At 36.4% G+C, this 11181-nt stretch overlaps 2 protein-coding genes across 4 annotated transcripts; one reads left to right on the top strand and one right to left on the bottom strand.

Moving 5' to 3' along the window:
- Positions 1–505: 505 nt before the first annotated feature.
- LOC120088794 (metal-nicotianamine transporter YSL3-like) lies at positions 506–5198 on the top strand. 2 transcript variants are annotated; one of them, XM_090310618.1, is made up of 10 exons: positions 506–663; positions 879–1104; positions 1223–1629; positions 1858–2030; positions 2114–2211; positions 2528–2662; positions 2751–2940; positions 3046–3160; positions 3355–4241; positions 4790–5198. In XM_090310618.1, the coding sequence occupies exons 3-10, from the start codon at positions 1263–1265 to the stop codon at positions 4802–4804; spliced, it is 1980 nt and encodes a 659-aa protein (XP_090166744.1). In that variant the 5' UTR covers positions 506–663; positions 879–1104; positions 1223–1262; the 3' UTR covers positions 4805–5198. The 2 variants fall into 2 exon arrangements, with proteins under 2 accessions (XP_090166744.1, XP_038902170.1); XM_039046242.2 differs by lacking the exon at positions 4790–5198 and having other exon boundaries at positions 3355–4472.
- Positions 5199–6062: 864 nt separating this feature from the next.
- Positions 6063–10378, bottom strand: LOC120084620 (rab GTPase-activating protein 22-like). Of its 2 annotated transcripts, none has more exons than XM_039040435.2 (5): positions 9880–10378; positions 9105–9240; positions 8948–8997; positions 7677–7730; positions 6063–7542 (listed from the first exon to the last, which is right to left on the bottom strand). In XM_039040435.2, the coding sequence occupies exons 1-5, from the start codon at positions 10032–10034 to the stop codon at positions 6285–6287; spliced, it is 1653 nt and encodes a 550-aa protein (XP_038896363.1). In that variant the 5' UTR covers positions 10035–10378; the 3' UTR covers positions 6063–6284. The 2 variants fall into 2 exon arrangements, with proteins under 2 accessions (XP_038896363.1, XP_038896358.1); XM_039040430.2 differs by having other exon boundaries at positions 9612–10327.
- Positions 10379–11181: the final 803 nt, after the last annotated feature.

The following is an 11181-nucleotide window of genomic DNA, read 5'->3' on the forward strand; positions in this document are numbered from 1 at the left end:
ACAAGAGATTCGATAAAAACAAAGTTGAATTTCATGTTTTGAGATATATATTTGGTAAAAGATTTAGAAATTAAATTTCAATCTAAATAAATTTTCAAAATGTGATAGAAAATATATTTAATTATTCACTAAATATTAAATTGAATATAAATCATTACTAATTAACTTTTTAATTTGTTTTATATTAAAATTTTTATATAATTATTATATATATATATTAAACTTAACAAAAATAATGTAGTTTATAAATGAAGTGTTATTGTTTTTATATTTTTATTATAATTCTACATTTTAAAATTTTAAATTCAAAATCTAATATACTGAAAATATATTCATGTTATTTTCAAAATTTATGCGGTTTGAATCACATATTCCAAAATAATATTATTAAATTGAATGCAGACAAATAAATAACAAAATACATGTGAAAACATGAAACAGAAAATAATTCTATCAAACATGTCCCAAGTATTTTTATCTAGAGAAGTAAGCCTCAAGTGCGCGTGGTCGCTTGCCAATTACAAGAAGTGACGTTAGAAAAGAAAATATCATTGATCAACCAAAATTAGCTCCATCTTAATCGTTCAATATTTGGTTCAAATTTTCTTCATATTACATCATCATGAAGTGTCGTAATTTGGGTTCGCCATGGCCATACAAGTTGTGAGTCACTGCTCTTAATCCTCAACTCTTTTTACTCTCTACTTTTTGGTCCAATCTTCTCCGATCTCATCATTTTCAATACAAACCTAAGTCAACTTTCCATTGTTTGTTTGTTGAAGATTTTCCCCCTTTTTTCTTTAAAGGGTTTGTTGAAGCAGTTGCGGTTGTGTAGTACAAAAATCAATTTCGAGTTATTGTACTTTTTTTTTTTGCAGTACAAACCATATTTTGATTTCCCACTCTGGCTGCCTCGGCTGTTATTGGATCATTTGACTATAAAAAAAAATTGGGGATTGTTGTTATTCTGTCATGTAATTGCATTGAGAGTCAGCAGAGATGACTAGAAGATTGAAAATTCATCCATTTATTTGAGTATCTTGGTCTGAAAAACAGGCAAAACAACTGTCCCCAAGTCAATAGTTTTGAATTTTCATCTATAAGGTATGTATTTTTAATGGGGTTGAATTTGTTGTCTTTATTCTCAAATCTTATATTATATCGAACTATTTAAGCCTCCCCTTTTTGGGTTCTTACTTGCTTGAGACAATGAAAATGGTAGATAGCTGAATCTGATTGGATTGAAGAGTTTGATTATTCAAATGGGGAACTCAAACATAGAAGAAGTGCAAGAAATTGAAACTGCTGAAAGTATAGAGGAAGAGAAGACTCATGATGAGGCAGAAAATGTAAAAAGAATTGCGCCTTGGAGTAGACAGATTACAATCCGGGGTGTTGTTGCAAGCATAGCAATAGGAATTATGTACAGTGTAATAGTGATGAAGCTTAATCTTACAACAGGTTTAGTCCCAAATTTGAATGTCTCTGCTGCTCTTATTGCATTTGTCTTTATAAAGACATGGACTACGTTGCTTGAGAAAGCTGGAATTGTATCCACTCCCTTTACACGGCAGGAAAATAGTGTAATTCAGACATGTGCCGTGGCTTGTTACAGCATTGCTGTTGGAGGTAAGACAGCTATGTGCTAGCCAAATGTTTTTGCCATGGAAATGCTTTGTTTTTTTTTTTTTTTAGAATGTCTTGAATATGTTATCTGGTGCTTTGAACGATTAATGGCCAAGACACTGTTAGTTAAAATCTCTATATCGATTTCTCTAGTAATCTTTACATTTTATATGTTCTTTATTTGTCGATTTCATAATAGATGTGTTTGATATTTCAGTTGTTGTTATGTAGGCGGCTTTGGATCCTACTTGTTTGGTTTGAGCAGGAAGACATACGAGCAAGCAGGCGTGGACACAGAAGGAAATGCTCCTGGAAGTACCAAAGAACTTGGAATTGGTTGGATCACTGCCTTCCTCTCTGTCAGTAGTTTTGTTGGACTTCTTGCCTTGGTTCCCCTTAGAAAGGTATACTTCTTTCTGAGAGAAGTTATGTGGTTGAGAACTTTGGATGGTTGGTTTTATTAATGGTGCCTTCAGTTGTACTGCAGATCATGATTCTAGACTATAAATTGACTTATCCAAGTGGAACCGCAACTGCTGTTCTCATTAATGGTTTCCACACACCAAAAGGAGACAAGATGGCGAAGTATGCAATCCCTCGTGGCTCTTATATCTTTTCCTAATCAAAATATAATCTTTAAAATTAAGCCCCTTCGGTAACTATTTTGTTTTTGCTTTCTATGTTTTGTTATATGGATGTTAGGAGTATTTTCAAAATAAAAGCCAAACTTTGAAAACTTTTAGTATTGTTGTTTTTTCTTTTTCTGGAAATTAGCTAAGAAATCAAATGTCGAAATATGAAAACAATGAAAACCATGAGTAAGGAGTTCTTAGAAAAAAATTGTGTGGAACTTGATTTGAAAGCAACTCAAAAGAACTTCTTTCTTCATTTCTTTGCCCAGGAAGCAGGTTCGTGGATTCATGAAATACTTTTCATTTAGTTTTCTCTGGGCACTATTCCAATGGTTTTATTCTGGGGGAGAGAAATGTGGATTTGCACAGTTTCCTACATTTGGATTGAAAGCTTGGCAAGATTCGTGGGTGCTCAACATCTTGCCTATTTGCATCTTCTTTTCCATACTTGAAATTGGCTTCCGCCCTACTGATTGGCAAAATATTTTGCAGGTTTTACTTTGATTTCAGCTTGACCTATATTGGAGCAGGGATGATATGCTCCCATCTTGTGAACTTGTCGTTACTTCTTGGTGCAATTCTTTCTTGGGGCATAATGTGGCCCTTAATGAAGGGACTTAAAGGGGAATGGTATCCTGGATCTCTTCCAGAGAGTAGTATGAAAAGCCTCAATGGTTACAAGGTATAAAATAGGAAATGGGGTGTTTATTTTACACAATCTCAGGACATCATAATTAAAATTTGTACTGAATTCTGTTTTCTTGTCCCCTTGCTTGGTTTTGTGCAGGTATTTGTATCAATTGCTTTGATACTTGGAGATGGGCTTTATCATTTCCTTAAGATTCTGTATTTCACTGGCTCAAGCATGTATGCAAAAGCAACCAACAAGAAGCTGAAAACATGTAAATTGATGATTCTATCCTTCAATTTGTTGTGTCTGCTCTATCTTAGCAAGTTACTTCTCAGCTCTCACCACTTGTAGCAATGTACACTAGCTTAATGCATAATTCTGCAACTTGTGCTGGGGGATGATAGTAGATGTGCCATTCCCAAGTTTCCTTTCATTAATTATGACATAGTGTTTTCATGGATGCAGTCCCGGATGATTCAATCCAAACTTCTGATGATCATCGACGAAATGAAGTGTTCTCGAGAGATGGTATTCCGATATGGGTGGCAATCACAGGCTACATCTTCTTCTCCATTGTCTCTATCATTGTTATCCCAATCATGTTCTCGGCGGTCAAGTGGTACTACATAGTTGTTGCCTATACTTTGGCGCCGTCTCTTAGCTTTTGCAATGCATATGGTGCGGGTCTAACTGATATGAATATGGCTTATAACTATGGGAAAGTGGCTCTGTTTGTGCTTGCTGCCATGGCTGGTAAAAATGATGGTGTAGTTGCAGGACTTGTAGGTTGTGGTTTGATCAAGTCTATTGTTTCCATCTCTTCTGATTTGATGCATGATTTCAAGACTGGCCATCTCACACTTACATCTCCAAGAGCCATGCTTTTAAGCCAAGCTATTGGCACAGCCATAGGCTGCATCGTAGCTCCTCTCACATTCTTTATGTTCTACAAGGCTTTCGATCTCGCCAACCCAGATGGTGAATACAAGGTCCCATATGCCATCATATATCGAAACATGGCTATTTTAGGAGTTGAAGGTTTCTCAGCTCTGCCACAGCATTGCTTGCAGTTGTGTTATGGGTTCTTTAGCTTTGCCATAGTAGCCAACTTGATGAGAGATCTTACCCCTAAAAAAATCGGGAAATGGATCCCACTGCCAATGGCCATGGCTGTGCCTTTCCTTGTTGGGGCTTATTTTGCGATCGATATGTGCGTGGGGAGCCTGATCGTGTTCGTGTGGCACTATCTAAATCGTCGAAAGGCTGAATTGATGGTTCCGGCCGTTGCTTCTGGTTTGATATGTGGAGAAGGTTTATGGATTCTCCCTTCATCAATTCTTGCCTTGGCTAAGGTTCATCCCCCAATCTGCATGAGTTTTTTCTCTTCCAGTAAAAGTTGAATCTAGAAAGAGCTTTGTAGTCTAGAGTTTAGACCGAATTTTATGCATATTCAAGATGTAGAGAAGCTGCAAACTCTTGATAACTTTTAGAATGCATCAAGTTTCAAGCAGATAAAAATATTGCAGCTATCTGTTACTGTATGAGTTAGAACTTAATAAAATACTCTGACAAATTGAATCAAACTGCATCATCAAAACATACTCTTCACCGTAACCTTGTATTCATTCTCTTTAACATCTTTGGATGAATGCTTTACAATTGAGTTTGATTCTGTATGGTTTTTCATTCACTGTTGCAAATTACTAATCCTATAGTATTCATTCACATCGAAACCTGTTTCAATTGTGTCCACCATTATCATTGACCGGATATCGCAATATCATTATGTTCAACTATGCATGAATCATCGCAGCATCGAAGGCGTCTATGTTGTTTATTTGGTTGTGTGATTATAGTTTGAATACATGTAGACTAAAATCGGTTAATTTTGATGTCAAAGGCAAAGGGGCATTAATGAAGACCACTGCTCAATTCAGAAATTTTGAGAAAGCAACTCATTGTGGAAACTGCTGGTTACTATGGGAAGACCTTGCAAGTTACCAACACCAACAAACTTTTCAATGACAATTAAACAGATGGAAAGCAGGCAAAAGTTGAAAAAACTGTTCACACGAGTATAAAAATTGATGCTGTAGAATTTGGTCGATCGCCAACTCCACCGAACAATTTTGTCTGAATGACCACATTGATTTGACCAAGAATCTTTAGGATGAGTTTGGACCATTTTTGTGAGACATGAATTGAGATCAATCAATTAACTGACATTCAATTCTAGTATTTAAGAACATTGATGTATTGTTGGGGTTGTATCGTCAATTATGAAATAAACATTTTGAAAATTGTGCCAATTCCAGATGCTCATGTTCAAAATTGTGGAAATAAAAACAAAAAGAAATGTTATCGATTAGAGTTTGGTCAATAAGGATCTTTTACTGCATATCATATTCAAACCTCACCATTGTATTGTTGAACTGAGACTTCTAAAGACGAACGAACAATTTTATTATGACAAGATTTTAAAATGTTAAAAAAGTAACTCAAAAAAAAAAAAAAAAAAATCTTTCAGAATTCATTAAAATAGTTTTTATTGATCTTTCCCGACCAAAATTAACCCCGATGTTGAAATAAAAAGTTTACTTCTTTTCATCGCACATCTAAATCATCAATTTTTTTAGCTTTCTCGGTAAAATATCGAAATTGATCTCAACTAGAATGAAAGAAGAAAAACTATTTCAATGAATTCTCCAAACAAGTACGAGTACTAACTATGAAAGATAAAAACATTTTAGGATTATTTTTGACAATATTTTAAGATTATTTCTAACCATTTTCAAACTTCCATGGCTTACCTCGAATACTAGGGTTAGCAATAACTTCTTCACACAAAAGGATTAGACAGTTTGAAAGAAGTTATCACATAGTCAAAAACAGGGGGAAGAAAGGAAAAAAAAAACCCTCAAAAGATATCTACTAAACCACTTGAATATAGATCTTGGTCAACTGGAAACAGATTAGAGGTACACGAGCAAGATTAACAAAAAAATTAACTCATCGATCGAGAACGGAAGTTATGATTATTACTCCAGCTAAAAGATACACCAAGAACCAGATATTTTCTAGTATTCAAAATTCATTTGACTGGTGCATCCCAATACACTACTCCCGTTTACTGATGTTACGGCAGCCACTGTGAAATAGATGAAGGGTGAGGATGCAATATAATGCCAATTATATAGTGATTCATCATTAAAATCTGTCAGTACAACTTCATTGAGCTTCAGTGAGCTATTAAGAAAGTGAGCAAAAGAAACATCCTGCCGCCTGCTACCCCCTCGAATAAGCAAAGGGATGTGCTTTCTCGGAGCAGAAGCCTAGAGATACGGATCCAGGCAGAAGAATGGCATGTAAATTAGCAACCCAACATGATCGAGCATTTACTCGTCAAACGAAGTTTCAATCTTCTCATGGAGGGTGACCACTAAATCATGAGCATCGTCTAATAGTTTCCATACATCGAGTTGCCCAGCCATGCTGTTGCATTCCCTTATAATTTCGTCCATGCTGTTGTATTTCTCTATAATCAATTTCCTCTTCTGCAATACTGAGGCAGCTATTGCATAGAGCAGCAGATCCTCCGTGGGTGGGGCTCGCTGCCTAATTCTGCTCCAAGCTGATTTACCTACACCAGCTCTAATAGCTGCCTGATCAGCCCACATCACCTCCCAAAGGCACAGCGTCTGTTCAAATGTTAATTCCCTTCTAAACAGTACCACAACCATCCTATAAACGAAAAAGCAATCCTCTGCTTCGAGGTCTTGCAGGTGTCTGTAAAGGTGGGAGTCCTTGAATTTGATGATTCTAGATACAATGTTCAGTTGCTTTCGAATTCCAACCTCATCAAGCCTAAAGTTATGCCGAGCTTTCCGCATGAAGCCTACAAAGCACCAGAATGCCTCATGATCTTCAGTTATCACCGTGATTATAGGAGAAAGCAGATCACTCATTCCTTGGCAATACCCAATTTCAGGATCATATAGAGCATATGCTTCAAGAATAGTCACTAATCTAGCAGCGTGAAAGATTCTACAGGACTCTAGGTGATCGTAATCTTTCAAACCAACAACCTCGGCACAATGTCTAGCCTCATCATCTGATACTGCTGCTAGGGATGGTGCGTAGGCTATCCATTCTGCATTTGCACGTACTGCATCAAGGCGGATGATCCGCTGCCATGTTGTAAAGTCTTCATTACAGCGAAATTTGGATGTAACCTCTGTTACCAAGGGAGATGAATTGTTGGAAGTGAACTCAGGATCATTGTCCTCTCTACCATCAGAGGAAGGGAATGTTTGACTAACTTCAGGGTCCTCAGAAGAATCTGAATCAGATGATTCAGTATTTAGAACGGAAGCATCAGCATCGACACTTGTCATCCGTCTAGAGCTGTCATCCTCTTCCAACAAAACCCCCGAGGTTCCATCCAAGTATCTAAAGTTTGAGGCCTTTTCGTCACTATAAATAGATTCTCTAGCACTAACCACATCTTCCAAAGTAGGAGAGTCATCACCATGAGCAACATGCTGATTGCCCCCTTCCTTGTTGCAGTTCATCTCATCATCATCCAACTTTATACTCTCAGCCCCAAACTTCAGTAAAGATCGGCATTGTTTGCGAAGTCTTTCATATTCTTTCCTGCATTGTATATGTTGACCGCCTTTAAAGTTTAAAATGCCAACTCAGAACATAGCTACAGGTGGGTAAAGTACCCCCACAAACTTATCCAAGAAAAATAAAATGAAATAATACTAGCACTATAGAACATATACCTCTTCTGTACTCTTACGGCATCTCTTTCTTCTTCAGAACTGCTCAAGTCATAGCTGTTGAAGACACAAGTAGTTATGTCAATACATATTTCTCACACCACATGATGCTGAACAATACCATTGCACACACATAGCATAGCAGCACAGCAAGTATGACCATATAGCATGACGTGAATCTTTATTACACTTGACTAGTTCTATAGAAAACTGAACAATATTTTTATTAAAAGGAAAAATGGCGAATGTATTGTAGCAGAAGGGGAAACCATCTAGGGGCTATAGGTAAAGACAGCCCCCACCCAAAAGACTACAAAAGCAATGCCTTCAGATTGTTTAAAAAAAACGAAAAAACAAACAAAAACAAAAACATAAGAACAAAATATAAGATGAATGCATGCAAAAGAGAAAAAGTTATACGGTGAAGAAGCATCAGAATGCAGCATCCGTTTTATTTATATACAGAAATAGCTCTATACCTAATTACCCATCTACGTTTATATGATACATACCTATGTAACACACTCTCCAATTTTAACCGATCATTGATTCCAAAACACCATGATCAAGCGTCCAAGTAGTAAAACTTCAAACCTTTTCATTATACTTTAGCATTGCAGACATACTAGGGCACACTTTTAAACTCATTTGGACATATTGACACTCAGACATTTATTGTGGTTAGAGCAAAGTATACCCTTGCTATTATATAGTACAGATGGCATATGTAGTGTTTAGCGAGAGAGTGGGAAACTGAATAGAGTGGATCTCAAAGAGACATTTAGCTCGCACAGATATGCAATACAAAGAGGATGAGATTGAAGAAACCACAAGGATGATGATGATGATACAATAGCAAGAATAATGAACTAGATAGAAAGAAACCTGTATCAAACCACTGCTTTCTTGCCCACACACAATGGTCAAAAGGATAAAAAAGCAAAGGAGAGAAGACCAGCCAAATCAATACCCAAGACCCAAGAGTCCAAACTTTATGTTTTCAACTCAAAAAACATTTGAGAAGGAAAATTTTGGGAAAAATCGGCATACCAAACTAGATTAGCTCATTCAGATTACATAGCCACACAATCTAAGGTTTTGAATTAAAATAGCTCATATATTTGTGTTAAGAAAGATGATGCACTTTGTAAGCAACAAGAGGAAGAGGAACCCAGCATTGTAACCAGATCCCCAACAGACTAAAAAACAAAAATGTTGTGTGTACATAATACAAGAGAAGCATATGCAAGATACAAAATGAGGGGGGCACTTACAATCCAAGAAGGAACGGCCAGACCTCTGCTCTAATACTTGGATCTACACCCTAGTAAAAATCATCAGATCAAAATCCAATTGGTAAATATCTCAAATTTATGAAAGAACTTGTAGCTCCTGAAATAAAATGTGTGAGACAAAGTGACGTTTACTCACTCCACTGCGAACTTTCTTCAAAAACTTAATGCCACCATCTCTAAGTTTCCCATCTGGTGTAAACAAACCCCTCCATTGTTGCGGTGAAAGTGCGTGCTTCCTTTTCTTGCGTGACCAAGGTGATTTAAGGCGTCCCCTGAGACAAGGTTAATAGAGCAAAGTCAATTAATTTTAATATTATCCAATGAAATGGCATCTCCTCCGTATGAACAAGGATGATGACACTATCAATTCACCAGTTATAGTTTAAGAAATAAAAGATGAGTGCAATGATCAAGTGCTCTAAAAGACCGAAGCAAACTGGAGATTTAGATAGTAACTACACGACGTGGGGAAAGGAACCTGAACGTACTCGAGAAATGAAACATGGAACTAAGACAACCTAAACATCTAGATTGAACAAAAAGATGAAGCCTAGAAACGAAACGCCGAAGATCTGTTTGGAAAACTAGGTTAAAGTTTAATTTAGAGCTGAATAAGAGAAATGGGAAGGAAAGAGAGACTCACCGATCAGAGGAGGAGGAGGAAGAAGAAGCCGGTGAAGAGGAAGTGACAACGAATAGAACCGAACGCAAATGAACCCATGAGGAAGAGGCTGAGGATGAGGAAGATGAGGAAGAGGGAGGAGAATTGGAATTCGGATCCGGAGAAGAGGAAGTTGGAGTTCGTTTAAGAGCTCTCATCTACGGAAAATTGACTAGTGGAGGAAAATGGAAATGAAATCTTTTGGTTGGAAATTGTGGGGAAGAAGAGAGATTTGTGTATTGGGCTTTACCTACTGGCAGAGTAGAAGAGAACGACGACCACAGCGAAGCCGGCCAAGGCGGTGACCGCGACGGCTGCATTGGGGCGTGCCACCGCCATCATCTGGGAGAAGAGGCCGCCGCCGACGCCGAAGGAGGGGGCGATGTCGGTGCCGGAGGCGATCATAGAGGGGGAAGAAGATACAGATCTTGGTGCCTTAACCTTGGCAGAACTAGTGTGGACCTTGGAAAGTGAAGGTAATGGAAGTGGAAGCTATGGAAGGCGAGGGCATGGGGTTAGGTTTAAGGAGTTGCGAGAAGAGAAGAGAAGAGAAAGAGAGAACTTGGTTTTCTTTTATTTCTCTGTAGATGGAGAATTCAGAAAAATGGAGATGATGATGATGATGATGAAGAAGAAGAAGAAGAAGAAGAAACACTCACAAACTGGATTACTCCGTCAACAAGTCTCGTCCCTCCCAGATTCTTTTTAACTTTTCCTAATCTAATTCACGGATTATTGCCCAAAACGACGCCGCATCATCATCATCATGGTTCATAATTCATAATACATATCCAACCCTCCCATTTTCCTATTTCAATTTTTAAGGGTGGTTTTCAAATTAAAAAAAATGAAGCGATTTATTTATAAATATAACAAAATAACATTATCTATAAATGATAATAGATATTTACAATATCTGATAAATGTCTATGTGGTCTATCGTCCACTAATTGATGTATCTATCATTGATAGATAGTGACTTTTTGCTATACTTGAAAACATTTCAAAAGTTTTATCATTTAAAACAATTATTTTTTTTAATAATATAATGAGAAAAATACAAGTCCTTCCATCTAGAGTGTGTTTGGAATATATTTTTCAAGTGTTTAATTTAAAAAACAAGTCATTTGGGAAGAAATTAAAGTTTTTGACAACTACTCAAAATAACTTTTGATCTATCTGTTATTATCAGAAGTGTTTAAATAAAAATGATTTTTTGAAAAATACTTTTTCTAAAGTCAATCTAAATGGGCCCTAGCTTTTATTTTCATTAAGTAATTGTTTTTTTTTTTGTTTTTAGTGTTAATGTCTTTTTATTAGTTAAAAATAATTAAAAGAATTATAATTAATTAAGTTTCACTACTATTTCATCACTATTAAAATTTAATTTAAATTTTTTCTTTCATAATTATTTTAAATTAATTAATAGACATTGATGTTAATGATAGAATGTGAGTCTTTAATGAAAAATCAGGTTAAAAGTGTAAAATCTTGAAACCTAGAGACCAATTTGAAACAAAATTCAAACTTCAAGGGTAAATTTGCAACATTT

Source organism: Benincasa hispida, chromosome 1, assembly GCF_027475165.1.
Source record: "Benincasa hispida cultivar pf3 chromosome 1, pf3_genome.v1.1, whole genome shotgun sequence".
Lineage (NCBI taxonomy): Eukaryota > Viridiplantae > Streptophyta > Magnoliopsida > Cucurbitales > Cucurbitaceae > Benincasa > Benincasa hispida.

What these genes read in the sequence shown, in the direction of transcription:
- LOC120088794 (XM_039046242.2), top strand. Translation starts at nt 1,263, where the DNA reads ATGGGGAACTCAAACATAGAAGAAGTGCAAGAAATTGAAACTGCTGAA. An exon ending in TTACAGCATTGCTGTTGGAG is followed by an intron (nt 1,630 to 1,857) that starts GTAAGACAGCTA and finishes GTTGTTATGTAG; the next exon opens with GCGGCTTTGGATCCTACTTG. An exon ending in TTGAAAGCTTGGCAAGATTC is followed by an intron (nt 2,663 to 2,750) that starts GTGGGTGCTCAA and finishes AATATTTTGCAG; the next exon opens with GTTTTACTTTGATTTCAGCT.
- LOC120084620 (XM_039040430.2), bottom strand. Translation starts at nt 9,787, where the DNA reads ATGAGAGCTCTTAAACGAACTCCAACTTCCTCTTCTCCGGATCCGAAT. An exon ending in TGAAGAAAGTTCGCAGTGGA is followed by an intron (nt 8,998 to 9,104) that starts GTGAGTAAACGT and finishes GATTTTTACTAG; the next exon opens with GGTGTAGATCCAAGTATTAG. An exon ending in TGGCCGTTCCTTCTTGGATT is followed by an intron (nt 7,731 to 8,947) that starts GTAAGTGCCCCC and finishes TGTCTTCAACAG; the next exon opens with CTATGACTTGAGCAGTTCTG.